This window comes from Pristis pectinata, chromosome 5 (genome assembly GCF_009764475.1).
Source record: "Pristis pectinata isolate sPriPec2 chromosome 5, sPriPec2.1.pri, whole genome shotgun sequence".
Lineage (NCBI taxonomy): Eukaryota > Metazoa > Chordata > Chondrichthyes > Rhinopristiformes > Pristidae > Pristis > Pristis pectinata.
Window position 1 is genome coordinate 72,124,744 of NC_067409.1, and position 20,475 is coordinate 72,145,218.

Here is a 20,475-nt window from a genome sequence, read left to right on the forward strand (position 1 = left end):
CTTTTGCAGGAACCGCTCTCTCCGCGACTCCCTCGTTCACTCCTCCCCCCCCCATCACCCATCCTACACCCCAGGAACTTTCCACTGCCCCCGCCATAGGTGCAACACCTGCCCTTACACCACCTCCATCCAGGTTCCCAAACACTCCTTTCAGGTGAGACAGAGATTCACCTGCACCTCCCTTAATATCATCTACTGCAGTCGGTGCTCCAAGTGTAGCCTCCTCTACATTGGTGAGACCAAATGCAGACTAGGTGACCTTTTCGCAGAACACCTGCACTCTGTCCATAACCGCGACCTGCATCTTCCCGTTGCCGGTCACTTCAACTCCCCCTCCCACACTATCGCTGATATAACAGTCCTCTCGGCCTACACCACTGCCAGGAGAATTCCAAGTGCAAACTGTCTTGGAATCTTGCAGCCTAATGGCATGAATACTGAATTCTCCCACTTTAGGTAATCCCTCCCCCCACTTCCCCACAAATCCCCCCCAACCATGCTTCTTCTCTTCTTCCCTTTCCTAGCCTTTTTTTCCTCTCTCTTCTTACTTTTTACCCATCCCCCCGTGGATCTGCTTTCTCTTCCTCTGCCGCACCTGCCTATCACTATCTCTTACCTGCATCTACCTATCACCTCCCTGTGCCCACCCCGCCTCCCCTCTTTTGTCCACCTATCACTGCTCTGCTTTCTCCTCCTATATATTGGGCTTCCCCTTTTCCTATTTTCAGTCCTGAAGAAGGGTCCTGACCCGAAACATTGACTGCCTGCTTTTCTCCATGGATGCTGCCTGGCCTCTGAGTTCCTCCAGCATCATCATGTTTTTCATCTAGATTCCAGCATCTGCAGACCTTTATTTCTCCGCAGCATAACCTCCCTGCTCTTGAATTCAATCCCTCTAGCAATGAAGGCCAACTTTCCATTTGCCTTCTTGATAACCTGTTGCACCTGGAAACCAAACTTTAGTGATTCATGCACAAGCACTCCCAAGTCCCTCTGCACAACAGCATGCTGCAGTCTTTCACCATTTAAATAATAATTTGATCTTCTATTTTTCCTTCCAAAGTGGACGACCTCGCATTTACCAACACTGTACTCCATCTGCCAGACCCTTACCCACTCACCTAACCTATCCATATCTCTCTGCAGACTCTCCGCATCCTCAGCACAATTTGCTTTTCCACTCAATTTAGTGTCATCAGCAAACCTAGATACACAGTGCGTAAAGGAAGTGATTTTAAAAATCAATGCTCAAAGTGATAATGCATGGGTAACTGTGAAAGATGGTAGCGCAGATGTAAAGCTGTGCCTGGGGTGAAACAGAATGGCAAGGCTGTTTGTTTTTGGGTTCAGCGTGAGTAGCAGCCACAGAAAAAACAAATCAAGTAACTTCTAAATGATTAGATTTACTAATTACTAAGATATGCTAAAGTTTTAGTCCCCACTAAAATAAAAGGCAACAATATTAAAGACCTAGATTTGCTGAGTGCAGCTTGTTGCCATTGAGATAGGTATGCCTAACATAAATACAGGACTGTTGCATGAAGAACTTGCCGGATGAAAGTCTTCTGGACCAGATTGGTGGGGACCAGCACGGTGCTTGTGCCTTGTGCAACATAATCAGGTCACGTGGGTGGTCCAGAACAAGCCCTTCCCATGAAACTGCTGAAGAAACATTCGACAGATGGCAGAGCCACATCCCTGGTGACTGTCTGTCAAAACTGTCAATTTTTTTTAAACAAGCCTGCCCAATGTCCCTGACACTTAAAAGCTTGCAAAAACTATTAAAAATAAACAATTAAATACATCATAAAATTATTAAAAACATTTAAATAATTAAAACATTACTACAAAGACAAATTAATTAATAATTAACTTTTCTTACTTTTCTTCATTATAGTTGTAAAATCTCCATTCAAGTGAATGGGCTCATATGAAGCCAGCAACAGATAAAAGCTGGTGCAGAATCTGGAAACAGATTTTCTAGCCTAAGTGCTGGGAAATTCAGCAAGTTTGTGCCTCACTGCTGGATTCCTACAGAAATCCATCAGCAAATTTACAACCTCTGCATTCAGAAACAAGTACACCGATGTTCCAAATGGCACCAGAGCGTGGTGACTCATTGCAAGCTGCTCTCTGTAGATCTACTCATTACTTTTACCATAATCGTTCTACTCTTTTAAATTTAAATTCTATGTCACTCAGTATTACTAATAGTGTTCTTTTAAATCTCCTTACACTGCTGGCAATCTTCCGACCTCCAGGAATAACTATGAAACTGACCCGACTCTCAGACCCAGAAGGAAACGACCAGCAAGGCCTAGGACGGGCCCGTCCACGTGGAAGCCTTCACAGGGTGAAGAGCCAACCGCACAGAGCCCCCACCACCGAGACCCGACTCCCGGACCCCACTGGAGCTCCTGACGTTGAGACCTGAGGATCCAGAGTGAAAAACCGACTAACGGGAGCGCCTGATGCCAACCCCTGTGTCCTGACCTGTCCGGAGGCCGAGTCCTGAGGCCCAACCCGACGCAGGGCCCAACCAGCGGAGGCCAAGGCCCCACCAGACACGAGATGAGACCTGACCTACGGGGATACCTGATGCCGGGGCCCGACACCAGGGCCCTTCCAACTCGTAAGCCTGATCCTATGGAACACCCGGGGCAAAGTCCCAACACCAAGGCCCCCCTAGACGCCCCCACTTACCTGCTGGGGCAGTCCATTCCTCTTCAGGACCTTCAGACCTGTATGCAAACAACAACTTACCTCACAGGCCAGCTGAATCCATTCCAGGTCTCCCAAGTCTGTTCACAAGCAGTCACTTACCTTCCAGTCCAGATGAATCCGCTCCAGGTCTTCTAGGTCTGTCCTTAAGCAATCGCTTACCAGGTAGCTCCACTCCAGGGTTTCCAGGACCGACAAGTCGCAGCCACTTACCTCGGAAGCGTGGTAAGAGGGCTGGGCTGCAGGTGAAGCTGAAACAGCGTGGGTACAAGACCCCCCCTCCCCAGCATACTACTAGCTAACGTCCAGGCCATTGAGAACAAAGTTGATGAACTAAGGGTAAGACTAACCTACCAAAGAGAACTGAGGGACTGCTGTGTGCTCTGCCTCACCAAAACATGGCTTACACCTGCTTCACCTGACTGGGCCACACAACCTGAGGACCTCTCAATCCACTGAATGGACCGTACAGTGTCCTCAGGCAAAGCTAGAGGTGGAGGGGTCTGCTTCTTAATCAATAACGTGTGGTGCTCGGACATGACAGTCCTGGCGAGCTCTTGCTCACCCAGCCTGGATCATCTAACGGTGAAGTGTCGACTATACTACCTGCCACAGGAGTTCACTTCAGCTATCCCGATGGCAGTCTACGTCCCATCACAGACAGACATGAAGCCTGCACTCAATGAACTATACTCTGTGGTCAACAACCTTGAAACAGGATATCCTGAGGCCCTCTTCATTATTGCAAGTGACTTCAACCAGGCCAACCTCAAGTGTGTGTTATCAATGTACTATCATCACGTCTCCTGTCCCACCAGGGGTCCGAACACCCTTGACCATTGCTATACAACCATCAAAGATGCCTTCCGAGCCAATCCTCGCCCTCATTTTGGTAAATCAGACCACCCGGCTGTGCTCCTTCTCCCTACATACAAACAGAAACTGAAATGGGAGGATCCAGTACAGAAAGTTATGCAGTACTGGTCTGAGGAAACAGATGATCTTCTACGCGACTGCTTTGAGTCAGTGGACAGGTCCATGATCAAAGACTCAGCTGCCAGCCTTGATGTCACCACCACCACGAACTTTATCAGCAATTGTGTTGAGGAATGTGTACCACAGAGGACAATACGGGTGTTCCCAGGCCGGAAACCATGGATGAACCAGGAGATCCACTCCTTACTGAAGTCAAGGACTGCTGCATTCCAATGAGGTGACCCTGACCTTTACAAGAAATTGAGATAGGACCTCCGGAAAGCTATCAGGAATATCAAGAGACAATACCAGTTCAAAATAGAGTCCCAGACTAGCCGTCAGTTATGCCAGGGCTTACACGCTATAATGGGCTACAAAAGGAAGTCGGGCAGCAGAGTCAACAACAGTGCATCCCTTCCTGATGAGCTTAACGTATCCTATGCACATTTTGAACAGAAGGGGATTGGTTTGGCACCACCCACCCTGACAGCCTCCAATGCAACTGAACCCATGGTCACCATCAAGGATGCAAGATCAGCCTTCCGGAGAGTGAACCTGAGGAAAGTATCTGGCCCAGATGGTGTCCCTGGCTGTGTGCTCAGATCTTGTGCTGATCAGCTGGCGGGGGTGTTTTCAGACATATTTAACCTCTTCCTGCTTCAATCTGAGGTTCCCACCTGTGTAAAGAAGACCACTATCATCCTGGCACCTCAGAAAAACAAGGTAACATGCCTTAATGAATACCGACCGGTAGCTCTGACATCCACCATCATGAAGTGCTTTGAGAGGTTGGTCATGGCGCGCATCAACTCCAGCCTCCCAGACAACCTCAACCCACTGCAATTCGCCTACCGCTGAAACAGGTCTACAGTGGATGCCGTCTCCCTGACCCTACACTCATCTTTGGAGCATCTGGAAAGTAAAGACACCTAGTTAGACTATTGTTTATTGACTACAGCTTCGCCTTCAATACTATAATTCCAAGCAAACTCATCACCAAACTCTGAGACCTGGGACTCAACACCTCCCTCTGCAACTGGATCCTTGACTTTCTGACCAACAGACCACAATCAGTGAGGACAGGCAGCAACACCTCCAGCATGATTATTCTCAACACTGGTGCCCCACAAGGCTGCGTCCTCAGCCCTCTACTCTGCTCCCTATATACTCATGACTGCGTGGCCGGATTCTGCTCTAACTTCATCTGCAAGTTTGCAGATTATACCACTGTAGTAGGCTGTATCTCAAATACTGAAGAGTCGGAGTACAGGATGGTGATAGGGAGCTTAGTGACATGGTGTCATGACAACAACCTTCCCCTCAATGTCAGCAAAACAAAAGAGCTGGTAATCGACCAGGAAAGGGGGCAGTCTACGTGCACCTGTCTACATCAATGGTGCTGAGGTCAAGAGGGTTGAGAGATTCAAGTTCCTTGGAGTGAACATCAACAATAGCCTGTCCTGGTCCAACCACATAGACACCACAGCCAAGAAAGCTCACCAGTGCCTCTACTTCCTCAGGAGGTTAAAGAAATTTGGCATGTCCCCTTTGACCCTCACCAACTTCCCGATGCACCACAGAAAGCATCCTATCTGGATGCATCACGGCTTGGAATGGCAACTGCTCTGCCCGAGGCTGCAATGAACTGCAGAGAGTTGTGGACACAGCCCAGCACACCACAGAAACTAGCCTCCCCTCCATGGACTCTGTCTATACCTTGGTGAAGAAGCCAGCATAATCAAAGACCCCGCTCACCCAGGTCATTCTCTCTTCTCCCATCAGGCAGAACATACAGGAGCCTGAGGGCACATACCACCAGGCTCAAGGAAAGCTTCTATCCCACTGTAATAAGACTATTGAACAGTTCCCTTATACGATGAGATGGACTCTTGACTTCACAATCTACCTCGTTATGACCTTGTACCTTATTGTCTACCTGCAATGCACTGCCCTGTAGCTGTGACACTTTACTCTGTATTCTGTTATTGTTTTTAACCTGTACTGCTTCAATGCACTGTGTAATGAATTGATCTGTACGAACGGTATGCAAGACAAGTTTTTCACCGTACCTTGGTACAAAGGACAATAATAAACCAATACCAATACTTATCGAGCAAATATTGGCACAGCTAACAGCAAAACCAGCAAACTCCAGGTCATTGAAATGTCAGGTTTTTTTTTCCTTGATACAATGACACAACTTAATTTTGCTATGAAGTTAAATGACTTTTTAAAATTCAACTGTTGTACATTGATCACTGCAACTAAAATTGTACCTTTCAACACTTGCTCCTTGATAAAAACAAACCTGAATATTTTCACAGTTCTGCAATTAAGTGACTAGATTATGCACCTAGCCATTTTCAAATGAATTAATATTTAGTTCTGGTATAATTAATATGAATGCCGTGAAAATTGTTTGTTTCCTTAGTTCCCATGCAGCAACATTCTGAAAATGTTCTTCCAATAGTTTCTTGGTGCTGGTGGAAAAGTTTACAAATTTAGCAATTTGTCTTTTTTCCAATTAACTCCTTCCTAATTCTCCTAATGGTTAAGTGTTGATATGAATCCTACCGTAGTACCAAACTACAAAGAAAAATGCAAGTCACTTTATTATTGCATCCTTAACACAATTCTCAAGCCACTCAAACCATTTCACAGGCAAGGAATTACTCTGAACTACAATCACTGTTACATTTGTAACTTCAACAATCACTGCACGCACAGCAAAATCCAAATATCAGCAACTGGGTAAATGGTTTGTTACTTTGTTGCTTGATGTAAGAAAATGGCTTGGGCACCAAGATCTCTGTATTCATTTTTGAAATAGTGCAATGTGTTGGTTTTCATATCTATTAATATCCATCAGATCTGAAAAAGGCTCCTCCAGCAATACAACAGCTCATATTACTGTTTTGTTTTCTGAGCCAGAATTTTGTACTCCAGAATGGGGGAAGGTTGAGCTGTTGAACTTCATCTGTGATGAAAATGTTAATAAAACCTACATTTCCAGCTTCACTCCTTAGATTGTGCCAACAGCCAATCTCAATATCAATCACAGAAGATCTCCATCCACTCCTGATCACTATGTAATGGTCTTCATTGATAATGTGTCAAAAGGGAGAACTCTGATATAACTCAGAGAAAAATGGGAACGCACAATATCTATGATTACTTGGTCACTGACAACCTGTGAAATTGTATCCCAGCAAGTTGCCAACTAAGGGGAGGAGGAAAGAAAACCAAAAGCTACTAGCTCCTTGATTCATCAACACAAGGCAAGAATGAAAGTGCGCAACAAATAGAAATTCTTAGAGACAATTAAAGAATAATGCCAACTCTCACCTCATGATTTGTAAATAGTCTGACTCCTTCCATTTGGTGGAAGACTGGATAGTGACTTTTGTCAATTTCATCTCGTCGATAAACATCTCCAAATACCAGAAAGGCATTGAGGCCTGCACGAATAAGATCTCGTTGATGAGCAGAGGTATGAGCCCTAAGCATGTTAGTTCGATTAAGGTAAAAGTTATCACCTTTCCTTCTGCTTGCATGATCTGGTGGTACAAGTAAACTATCAAAGTTCTGCTCTGTACTAACCACAGGGGACAGATTATCATACACTGAAAAGAGTGGATTCCTATGGCGACTCAAATAATGTGTATAGAAATGGTCTTTAATGCGTTCTTTAATCAGCCACAGTGGATGGTTTCTTTGGTTCTGTAAGCTTTTCCCCACTTTAGACAAAATTTTTGGTGTAACATTTGTATAGTCATCACGAGAGTAGAATTTCCCAAAGAGTTCAATTGCATCTGTGTGTGTTGCACCGGCTGCTGGACTTGATGTCTTATATCTGACTTGCTTTACATTTCCACCCCCGCATCTTGATTGTAAGTGAAGAGACTGTAGAATCTTCTGAAATTGTGGAAATGAGAGGAATCTACAAGGTATCTTCATTATTGTCAATTGACCTGAAAAAGAATTTATCTTGGTATTGAATTCATATATTATTCAAATGCATAGAATAACTCAGCAACAATGTTATATTTCAGCTCAATATTATCAATAAATAAACAAAAGAAACAAAATGACATCTATGAACTTTGCATATTGATTGTAGAGTTTATCCAAATGGCATTTATAAAGCCAAATTAAGCAATAACGGATTAATAGATATACGGGGAAGATAAACAGGTAAAATCACTAACAGAATTCCAAATGGATACAAAATGCATTTTTCCCCGCCTTTATTCTAGCACTGCAAGTTATCAAATACTTAAATAGAGAATGAACACTGGTGGGATCAGACACTCAAAGACAACATTTGAGATTCATCTATGAATAATAAATACAAAAGGATAGGTCGAATTATATGGAGAATGAGCCACTTTATTGAGAAGATTAGATCTATATTCCTTAAGAGTTAAGAAAAGTAAGGTGTGATCTTATTGAAACATACAGGATCCTAAAAGGGCATGACAGGGGGAGTGCTGTGAAAATCTTTCCACTAATGGGAACATAAATGAAGGAACATAGTTGAAAGTGGGCAGTCGTTTTGAGGAAGCGAAAGAACGCATAAGAACATCTTGCAGAGGGTGAAGAGTCACTGGTATTCTTTACCCCCAGACAGTTGAGGCGGCTAGACCATTGGAGGCAGTTAAGGAGGAAATAGATAAATTTTTGAAAGCTCAAGGAATAGAGGACTATTGGGAACTGCCACAGAAGCGGCAATAAGACCTGAGGCAAATCAGCCATGATCAGATTGAATGGTGGGGAGGCTCAAGGGACCAAGTGGCCATTTCCTGCTCCTATTTTCATATTCAATTTTAAAGCAAGTTTTCAGGTGATGAGCATTTACCTAATCAAAAAGAAAGAAAAGTCCCAAGTTCGTTTTCCAGAATTAGAGCCAGCTACATTTTTCAGGGCACAATAACAATCCCATGGATAGAAATTATTCAGCATACCGCTACTATGTAATTTTCTCTTAATGGATTTCTGAGAAATACAAATGAAGATTTTTATATTACACTTATGGAATGAACAACTGTAGACTTGTCCCATTAATATACAGTCCTGAATGAAAAACACAATCAAAATTCAAATGTGCTAGTTCCTCATATATATAATTCACAAAAATCTCATTAAAAAGTTATGCAAACAAACAAATGAGATACTACCTTCCTGCTTTAACTGTTCATATCTTAATACGTTTTGTTTCCTCAAAATAGACAATTATACAATACCATTCTTTATCCCAATTTTTTTCAACACTTTTGTAATTTAACTGAAGCCTTATACTACACATAACAGATCACATTTGCATCCATACATAAATCTACTCTGAGGTTATGTGCATTTTTTTTTAAGACTTAATGGTGCTTGGAAATATATCCATTCCCAATGGAGAATGAAGTGTAGTGATCAGAAATCATTCAAAACTAAATCTAGGCATTTGTGGGTTGGCACACTGGCCAGCTCAGACAGATGGCATGAAGGTTTCTTAGTGACTTTATTTAATCACACCACATCATATCGTCAGTCATTGAGGCAGATTTGATTGTTATTCAAGCTAGTCATCTTGAGTTGGCTGAGGGCTCCACTTGTTTGTGATTCTAACAGCAAGTGTAGACTTAGCGATATACAATCCTACATGGCAGGTTTTCTACAAGCAGAAAACTCCTCAGACTATCTTAAAGGGGGCTTACACCATTAAGTGCCTTTAAATACAGAAATAACACAGAAAATGCTGGAAACACTCAGAAGGTCAGGCAGCATTTGTAGAGAGAGAAACAAAGTCAATAACTTTCATCAGAACTTGGAAAAATTAGAAATGAAATAAAGTTGCAGAGGAAGTAGGGTGAGAAGGGGCAGAAAGACCAAAGGAAACCTCTGATCAGATCGCAATGGGGAGACTGATTGACACAAGTGGTTGTGGTACCAGCTGAAAGTTCGAGGTCAAGGTTAGTGAATAACATACTAATCAGCTTCCTTGAAGCAGACATGAAAAAACAACAAAAAAGCCAATTGCTATTCACTGACAAAAGCACAGAATGCTAGAAGCACTCAGCAGGTCAGACAGCATCTGTTGGAAGAGAAACAGAGTCAATGCTTCAGGTCAAGGATCCTTCATCAGAACCGTAAAGTAAGAAGGCAAATGGGTTTTAAGTTGCAGAGAAGTGGTGAGAAGAGGGAATGTCTTGTAATGGAGTACAAACCAAAGTTGTCAAGGTAACAGTTCTTTAAAAATTGACATCTGGAACAAAATGATACAGAGACAAATTAAAACATAACAAATTGAAAACAATGGTACAACCACATCTGTGGGGAATAAAAGGTTACGTGAAATTGTTAAGCTCAATATTAATTTGTGACATATATCAATGATTTGGATGAAAATGTATATGGGTGGATTAGCAAGCTGCGGATGACATCAAGATTGGTGGAGTTGTGGCTAGTGTAAAGACCTATCAAAGAATACAGCGAGATATTGATCAGTTACAGATATGGGCAGAGAAGTGGCAGATGGAGTTTAATCTAGGCAAGTGTTAGGACTTGCACTTTGGGAGGTAAAATTAAAGGAGAAAGTATACTGTTAATGGTAGGCTCCTTAATAGCATTGGAGAACAGAGGGACCTTGGAGTCCAAATCCATAGTTCACTGAAAATGGCAACGCAAGTGGATAAGGGGGTAACAGAGGTGTATGACATGCTTGCCTCCATTGGTAGGGTTATTGAGTTTAAGAGTAAGGAAGTCATGCTGCAGCTGTATAAAACTTTAGTCAGACCACACTTGGAGTATTGTGTGCAGTTCTGGTCGCCCCGTTATAGGAAGGATGTGGAGACTGTAGAAACAGTACAGAAGAAGTTTACCAGGATGCTGCCTGTATTAGAGAGTATAAGCTGTAATGAAAGGGTAGACAAACTTGGGTTGTTCTTCCTAGAGCACTGGAGGCTGAGGGAAGACCTGACAGAGGTTTTTAAAATTATGATAGCGATATGTACTGTAGGGTAGAGAGTCAGAATATTTTCCCCAGGGTAGAAATCTCAAACACCAGTGGACATGCTTTCAAGAATAGAGGGGGGAAGTTTAAAAGTGACATGAGGGGCAAGTTGTTTTTATGCAGAGGTGCCTGGAATGGGTTACTAGGGTATTAGTGGAAGCAGGCAGTTTGGTGGAGTTTAAGAGGCTTTTAGATAGACACACGAATATGAAGAGAAGGGAGAGATGTGGATAATACATAGGAAGAGGACATTTAGTATAAATTGGCATCATGACTGGCACAACATCATGGGCTGAATAGCCTGTCCAGTGCTGTACTGTTCTGTTCTATGTTCTATGTTAATTCCATGGGTTGAAACAAAGTCAGAAGATGAGGCGCTGTTCCTCCGATTTATGCTGGATGACATTGGAACATTGTAGGAGGACAAAGACAGACAAGTCACAATGGCAGTGGGACAGACTATTAAAGTGACAAATGAATGGAAGCTTAAGACTGCCCTTGCAAACTGAATGGACATATTCTTCAACGTTGTCACGTATTCTGCAATTTGGTTCTCCTACATATAGGAAACCACATCAAGAGCACTAAATGTAACACAGTAATGTCGATGAAGTGCACGTGAATTGCTGCTTCAACTGGAAGAACTTTATGGGGTCCTGGATTAGTCATAGAGTCGTACAGCACAGAAACGGGCCCCTCAGCCCACCACATCCATGCTGACATCTTTTGCCCATTTCCCCGCATTAGGACGGTTTTCTTCTCTGCCTTGCTTATTTAACTGCCTCTCTAAATACCTCTTAATCACAGAAATTGTAAGCAGTAAAAGGGCAATAGTTACATATCCTGTGGATGCATGGCTAAATACCATGAGAAGTGGAGTGGTGAGTGGAGATGGAAGAGTGGGCATTGACTGAAAAATGCTCAGCTATGAAAGCTTGTGTGGAAAGTATTCTGGTCAGCTCAAAGTCCTCTGCTGCTGAATAAACTAAATTACATTTTTTAAAAATTCACTTCCAAGATCTTGATGCTACTGGGAAAACCATACATTATTGCCCATTCCAAGCACGCAGCACACAGGACACAACCACAGTTGCTTGTCAGGCAACTAACTATTGTGAATTAGTGAATGGAATCCAATTCAGGAAAAAATAAAGAAATGTCATCAAAAGATACTTAAGGAGGGCAAACAACAGACACCAACAAAACTTCCTTTTTTGGTGGAATTCTAAGGCAGCTAATGGGGAAATGAACATTACTTGGAGCTGGCAATGCTGTGGTGCAAAATGTCATCATGCTGGTTAAGGTGCTACTTCTTAGATTTCAGGAAGCATTTGGTGACTTCTGGTCAATCAATGAGGGTAGGGGTTAATGGCATGCCTGCAGCAATTTCTTGGGAGTTTTTTTTTTAAAAACACCATTGTGCTGCTGATACATTTTCTGAATTCCACTTTAAATCAATTTCAATTTTACCAGAGAAATTAGCAAAAAATGAACAGACTTGTATTGAATAAAGGTACACGATTGCATGAAACAGAGCTGTCATGATGAACCATGGTGATGCACCACATCACTATGACCTTATTGAGTGCACCTTGAGATTTTACATGCAACTTGCAAGTCTAATGCAACTTCAATGAAAGAAGAATTCTTCAAGCCGTATTTTATACCAGCTTGATATACTGTCATATACAGGTTACTTAAGTTTAATGTTTATCCACAAAATATGATAAATGAAGCATAACCACTATTAGTAAAACAGATAAACCTAGCACTGCAATTATTCAAACTTTCAAACTGTTTTGTGGTGTGGTAATTTCACTTAATCATACCCCTAGGTTCCTTAGAAAGGATTCTGATTGACAAAGTGATATATAGCAATGGCTGGATCTTGCTGTTAAATGCATTTACCCCCATTTGAACACAAAGAAGTTCAGGATTTCAGCAAATAGTTATCAAATGCAGAGAACTAGCACTTGCTGACAGAATCCAGCTGGCTCTGCCAGTGGACTTTTCGTTCTGCCTTTCATATGGTGTGGAGCCCTAATTTTTTTTTGAAGTTCGCAGCATTTATTTTGGGAAATCTATTTACAGATCCATGAGCCCTTTTATACTGCTGCAAGAAAGAGCGCTAAAAGTAAGTTACATTTTATTAAATTATTGTTTTTACAGCAATGTTTTTAAATATTGAAAAGTATTTTAATGCTTTTAGATAATCTTTCATTTGAGAAGTTAATAACTAGAATTTTATGTTTAATTTCTAATAATTTTCAAATGCTTCTGTTTGTCTGAGGATACATCACAGGTTTTCTCAGCAATTCCATGGCAAGGCCCATTGATCAAATTACACTGCTTAAGGCCTCATTGGTTGCATCTAAGACTCCCTCTGCCAGCAAGTTCGACCTTGCAGATTTGAATTAGGTTAAATGAAGGGAATGAGAGATCAACACAGTGAATACAGCAAATTCTGGGCTAATATCTTTAAATGTGCAACTATAAAGTATTTTTTTAAATTTCAGAAACAAATCAACCCTTCCTTGGAACATCTGTGTATCAAGACTGAGTCTCACTCTTCTACATTTCAGCGCAAAGAAGCCTCGCCTATCCAACATAAGAAAACTTGACCATTCCAGGTATTAATCGAGAAGTGTTAAAAGGCAGAAAGATGGAGAAGTGGAAAGGTTTAGAGACGGAATTTCAAGATAATGAAGGCTAGGCAGCTAGAAGAATGGTGAAGGAAGAGGGTGGGGGGGAGGTGAAGTGCAAAAGTAACCAGGGTCAGAAAAAAAATTTGGTATGGAGGCAGAGAAGATGGGGGGTATGATGGGGGAATGACAGTTCTAAAGCAGGTTATAGAGTTCAGGAAAAGCAAGCCCACAGAGGGATTTTGATAACTTTATACTTGAGGTAGGAGAGGGCAAGACAGGGTTGATGGGTGACCAAGACTTGGTAACAAAGCAGGTTCTGGCCAGTAACATTCAGGATGAGCTGATTTAGAAGGTGGAGGATGGGAAGCCAGCCAGGAAAGCATTGGAACAGCTGAATCTTCAGGGAACCAGATGGATATACAAGGGGCTCAAAGGTACTTGAAATGAAGTGGGGGTGGCAACAAACAATGTAAAGGAGGTAGTAGTAGGCAAATTTTACAATGGGTAAATATGGGTTTAAAAGCTCAGACCAATGTCAAAAAAAGGGCTGAAGCAATTGAAATCATGTTCAGCCGAAGTGTCAAACAGGTGTTTCAGCTTGATTTCCTCCTGAGACCTCCACCATCCCAGAAACCCAGCTATTCACTCTGCTTGTTATCAAGAAATGGCTGAGAGCAAAGGATACAACAAAGACTATGAGCTAGGTAACATCCAGCTGCAGTACTGAAGACGTGTGCTCCAGAACTAGATGTGCTTCTAGCCAAGCCATTCCATTTCTGTTACATCATTGGCATGTACCCAAAAAAATGTGGAATATTGCCCGGACATGTTCTGTTCACAGAAAGGATATATTTAATCTGGCTAATTACCACCTAATCAGTTTCCTCTTGCTCATCAGCAAAGTGATAGAAGCTGTCATAGACTGTGCTATCAGGCTGCACTTACACACCAACAGCCTACTTAAAGATGTCCAGTTTGAGCTCCATCAGGGCCACTCAGCTCCAGGCCTCATCACAGTCCATGACTGTGTGCAATAAAACCTAGACAACATTTGGGCACGGGCCGATAAGTGAAAAGTAATATTCACACTCCAGAAATGCAGAAATTGACAATGACAATCTATAAACACATGAGAGTCTGATTACTTATTCTTGACATTCAATGGCACTACCATCACTAAGGCCCCCACCATTCACCACTGACCAGAAACTCATCTGGACCAAAGACATAAATACCGTGGCTACAGGAGAAGGTCAGAGGCTGGCTATCCTGTGGCAAATGACTCACCTCCAATGCCTTTCCATCATTCATGAGGTCAGCTGCATGATGTCAGCCCATCCCATCCATACAGACCATCAAGTACCCCTCTATATTAATCTCATTTAATAGCAATTGGTCCCTAGCCTCCTATGTGCTTTGGCGATTCGAGTGTTTGTTTGGATACTTCTTAAATGGCATAAGAGTCTGCCTTCACCACCCTCTCAGCAGTGCATTCCACACTCCAACCACCCCCTGGGTGAAAAAAAATCTTTCTTATATCCTCTCTAAACCTTAAACGCCTTACCTTAAATCTATGCCCTTTTTGACACCACTGCTGTGGAGAAAAGTTTCGTACTGACTACCATATTTATGGCCTTCAGAATTTTGTGTACTTTTCCTGTTTGTATCCTTCTTAGAATTGTGCACTCTGGTTTATATTGGCAGGCACAGTAGCGTAGCGGTTAGTGTAACACTTTACAGCGCCAGCAACCTAGGATCAAATCCGGACACTGTCTGTAAGGAGTTTGTACATTCTCCCCGTGTCTGTGTGGGTTTCCTCCGGGTGCTCCGGTTTCCTCCAACATTCCAAAAGACATACAGGTTAGGAAGTTGTGGGCATGTTATGTTGGCGCCGGAAACATGGCGACACTTGTGGGCTGCCCCCAGAACACTACGCAAAAAGATGTATTTCACTGTGTGTGTTTGATGTACATGTGACTAATAAAGATATCTTATCTTAAAATGTAACTCTTTGCACTTCTTGGCATTAAACTTCCAATTTGCACCTATCCATCCATACAACCAGTCTATAACCTTGAAATTTATTACTCTCCTCCTCAGAGTTACAACCTTTTATACCTTATAAGTTTTATACCATTGCAAATTTGGTAATGTTGCCTATTTCATCCAAGACCAAATCACTGCTATATATTATTATTATGCCTTAAAAGCACTAATGCCAGTATTGCACCTGAGTAACATCACTGTATACTTTCCTCTGTCAAAAAGACAATCTGTCATTTTAATGGAAAAGTAAATAAAACTGCAGATGAGGGAATCGGAAACAAAAACAGAAAGTGCTGGAAGAACTCGGCCAGTCAAGCTGTGGAACTCAGCCAGTTAAGCAAGAATGTGGAAAGAGAAACCAGTTAATGTTTTGGGTCAATTTAAGTCATTTTCCTGTTCATACAGATCCTTTAATTCCATGGATTTCAATCCCAATGACAAGCCTATTGTCTAGCACCTAATCAAATGCCTTTTGGAACTCCATATGTACCACATTAACCACATTTCTCTCGTCAGCCCTCTCTGTTACTTCATGAAAAAGTCTATCAAATTAGTCCAATGCTATTTGCCTTTAAAAATCCATGCTGTTTTTTTCTCATCAATCCACACTTGTCCAAGTGACAATTAATTCTGTTCCTATTGCTTCTGGAATTTTCCCAATCACCAAGGTTAAACTGCATGGACGTCTTTTGAACAAGGATGTAATGGTTGCAATATCCTGATCCACAAGCCCACCCTAAAAGCTTTTGATGTTTGGAAGATTATGTCCAGGATCTCTATAATTTCCTCCCTTCAGCAATCTAGAATCCATCCCATGGGACTAGGGTTTTTATCAAGAGTATGAACAGCTAGGCTTTCTAGTGCTCTTTACTTGTCTCAGCTACATTTTCCTTTGCCAAATCTCCAGCATCATCCTCCTCCTTAATGATGAAGGTCCTCATTTATTATCTCAGCTATGCCCTCTGCCTCCAAGGATGAATTTCCATTCTGGTCTCTGATCAACACACCTTTCCTCTTTCTTATTTTCCATTCATATGCTTATGGAATATTTTTGAATATGTTTGCTGCTAATATTTTCTCATGCTCTCTTTGTCTTTCTTATTTTGTTTTTTTACACCCCCTCTGAACTTTCTGCTATCATTTATTATTTATTCATTTTCAGGATCCACCCATCCTTAATTGATCTCCAAGGTGGTGATGAGGCTCTTTCTTGAACTACTAGAATTTTCTGGCGAATGGTACTCCCAAAACATGGTGGGTGAGGGTGTTCCAAGATTCAGACACTGTAATGATGAAGGGACAGGTTATTTCCAAGTTAGGATGTTCTGTAACTTGGAGGGCAGGTGGTGGTGTTCCAATGCACCTGAAAGGCTGCATTGTGCCAATCTTGATGTCATTTTATACTAAATGTCCTCCTCTTGTTTATCATCCATATCCCTCTATTCCTTTTATATTTATGTGTCTATCTTAAAGCCCCTTAAACCCCACCAAACTGTCTGATTCCATTACTACCCCTGGTAACCCATTCCAGCACCACCATTCTCTGCATTAAAACTTGCCCCTCATATCGCCTTTAAACTTCCCTCCTCTAATCTTAAAAGTATGTCCTTTGTTGTTTGACATTTCTACCCTGGGGAAAAGATTCTGACTGTCTACCCTATCTATGGCTCTCATAATTTTAAAAAACCTCTATCAGGTCTCCCCTCAGCCTCTGACGCTCTAAGGAAGACAACCCAAGTTTGTCCAACCTGTCCTTATAGTTCATACCCTCTAATCCAGGCAGCATCCTGGTAAACCTCTTTCATACCTTTTCCACAAGTTCCACATCCTTCCTATAATGGGGCAACCAGAACCACACACAATACTCCAAGTGCAGTCTGACTAAAGTTTTATATGGCTTCACCATGACTTCCTTACTCTTGTACTCAACACCCCTACCAATGAAGGCAAGCATCCCATATGTCTTCTTTACCACCTTATCCACTTTTGTAGCCACTTTCAGTAAACTACGGACCTGGACCCCAAAATCCCTCTGTATTTCAATGTTATTAAGGGGCCTACCATTAACTGTATACTGTCTCCTTTCATTTGGCCTCCCAAAGTACAACACCTTATGCTTGCCCAGATTAAACTCCATCTGCCACTTCTCTGCCCATATCTGTAACTGATCTATATCCTTTGATAGTCCTTTACACTGTCTACAACTCCACCAATCTTGGTGTCATCTGCAAACTTGCTAATCCACCCATCTACATTTTCATTTTATACATCATAAACAACAGAGGTCCCAGCACCGACCCTTGCAGAACACTACTGGTCACGGACCTCCAGCCAGAATAACAGCCTTCCACTCTTACTCGCTGTCTTCTATGGGCAAGCCAGTTCCGAATCCAAACTTGCAATTCAACCCATGCATCTTTATCTTCTGAATCAACTTACCACAAGGGACCTTGTCAAATGCCTTACTGAAATTCATGTAGATAACATCCACTGCCTTACCCTCATCAAGCACCTTTGTCACCTCCTCAAAAGTTAGTAAGACATGACCTGCCTCGCACAAAGCTATGCTGAATGTCCCTAAGTAGGCAATGCCTTTCCAAATGTGCATAAATCCTATCCCTCAGTATCCTCTCCGAAGCTTCCCTATCACTGACGTGAGGCTCACTGGCCAAGAATTACCTGGATTATCCCTATCTTCCATCTTGTACAAAGGCACTATATTTTTTACTCTCCAGTCCTCCAGGACCTCACCTATTGCTAGTGAGGACACAAAGATCCTTGTCAAGCCCCAGCAATTCCCTCACTTGTTTCTTTCAATATTCTGGGATATATGTCATAGGTCTTGGGGACTTATCCACCTTAATGCTTTTCAGAAGCCCCCAGCAGTACCTCCTCCTTAATCTCAAAATGTCCCAGCACATTAGCATGCCCCACTCTGTTTTCACTGTTCTCCAATTTCTTCTCCTTGGTAAACAGCAATGCAAAGTATTCATTTAGTACCTCAGCCTCTTGCTCTGACTCCAAGTACAAATTCCCTCCTTTATCCTCGAGTGGACCTACCCTCTCCTTAGTTATCCTCTTTTTCTTAATATGTATAAAATGCCTTGGGATTTTCCTTGACCCTGCTCACCAACGACATTTCACAGTCCCTTTTGGCCCTCCTAATCACCTGCTTGAGCACTTTCCTGCTATCTTTATATCCCATAAGGGCCCAGTCTGATTTTAGCTTCCTGAACTTTATGTATGCTTTCTTTCCCTTCCTGACTAAATTTAGGACCTGCTGGGTCAGGACCTCCTGATGGTAAGGTAAGGGAACCTGCAAGGTTCCCTTACCTTACCATCCTTTGTCCCTTACTGGAACATGCTGATCCTGAACTCTGATCATCTGGTCTTTAAACAACTCCTACATGTCAGACATGGACTTGTCTGACAGCAACTGCTCCCAATCAATGCCCCTTAGCTCCTGCCTTATCCTATCATAATTTGCCCTCCCACAATTAAGATATCTTTATTTAGTCACATGTACATCGCAACACAGTTAAATGCATCTTTTGCGTAGAATGTTCTGGGGGCAGCCCGCAAGTGTCGCCACGCTTCCAGTGCCAACATAGCATGCCCACAACTTCCTAACCTGTACGTCTTTGGAATGTGGGAGGAAACTAGAGCACCCAGAGGAAACCCATGCAGACATGGGAAGAACATACAAACTCCTTACAGACAATGGCCGGAATTGAACCAATGTCTCTGGCACTGTAATAGCATTACACTAACTGCTACACTACCAATCCTGCAAGATCCAATTTTATCCTCACTCATAGCTATCTTAAAACATAATGAGTTGTGGTCACTATTCTCAAAATGTTCACCCACTACCAGGTCTGTCACCTGGCCTGGCTCATTTCCCAAAACTAGGTCCAGTACGTTCTCTCCTCTAGTTGGACTCTCCACATACTGTTTCAAGAACCCCTCTTGGATAGACTGAGAAATCCTGCCCCATCTAAGCTTCTTGTATTAAGGAAGTTCCAATCAATACTTGGGAATTCCCCACCAACGACCCTGTTGTTTCTCCACCTTTCCATAATCTGTCTACCTATCTGTTCCGCCATTTCTCGGTGGCTATTAGGAGGCCTATATAATCCCATCAGCGTAATTGCACCTATCCTATTTCTGAGCTCCACCCAAATTGCCTCTTGGATGAGCCCTCCAGTGTGTCCTGAGTACTGCTGTGACATTCTCCCTTCTCAGTAGTGCATCCCCTGAGTTCTATTTATCTTGGTTATCTCGATAGCTATAGCTTTAATTTCCCTAATGTACCTCAAGAGTGGCTGAAACATCTCCACTAAAAGGCCCCCATTGTTCAATTACAGTTTTCCTAAACTTTGATACAAAATTACGCAAGCCAAAGTAAAGCTGTTCTCATCTCATTAAAGTGGTCCTTTACAAATAACTATCTTTACCTTGGAGTTCTCAATATTTTTTACTATAGGTATTCTAAGTTTTTCCTATAATAACCCTGGCACCTATGAGGGAAGACCTCATATCCATTCATCACCTGAGATAATGTGTTCTATAAGTATGTTTAAACACTGCTACAAATACTACTAAGAAATCATACAAAATTGCAAAAGCAAAATCATACATTACATTTGCTCTTAGAACATGGGAAGACAAAGTATGTATGTGTTGAATGAAACATGTGGTTACTTCTGGGAATTATGTATATAAAAATGTAGCCAGTAGCCTTTTTTTTAAACTGATTAGGAGAAACATGCAGAATATTCTCAAAGGATAGGCCTCAATATTTCTAGTGGTTTTAGGTTCATGTTTCTACGTAGAAAAATCAATAACAGTATTAGAGAGCACTGACAATAAAAGAACCAAGTATTTCACATTAACATTTAAATATCTGTGGTGTGGACTGTTGGATTTTGTCAACTTTGTGTTACACTTTAATCTGTTAGAACACTGAGCAGCTCCTTTAATTTTGGAAATTTAAGCCCTGTTATCTGTCATTAGATCAGACAAAATATTTAAAACAAAGCTTCTGTTTCTGCATGAAGAATTACATCTACTTCCCCCTCCCTTGCC

At 42.0% G+C, this 20,475-nt stretch overlaps 1 protein-coding gene across 4 annotated transcripts in view; it reads right to left on the bottom strand.

The window, feature by feature from the left end:
* fars2 (phenylalanyl-tRNA synthetase 2, mitochondrial) overlaps positions 1–20,475 on the bottom strand; it is a 347,392-nt gene that overhangs the window by 222,322 nt on the left and 104,595 nt on the right. For all 4 annotated transcript variants that reach the window (XM_052016404.1, XM_052016401.1, XM_052016403.1 and 1 more), the window contains one exon: positions 7,042–7,667. In XM_052016404.1, the coding sequence (XP_051872364.1) occupies positions 7,042–7,653 (612 nt within the window). In that variant the 5' untranslated portion in view covers positions 7,654–7,667. The remainder of the gene's footprint in view (positions 1–7,041; positions 7,668–20,475) is intronic.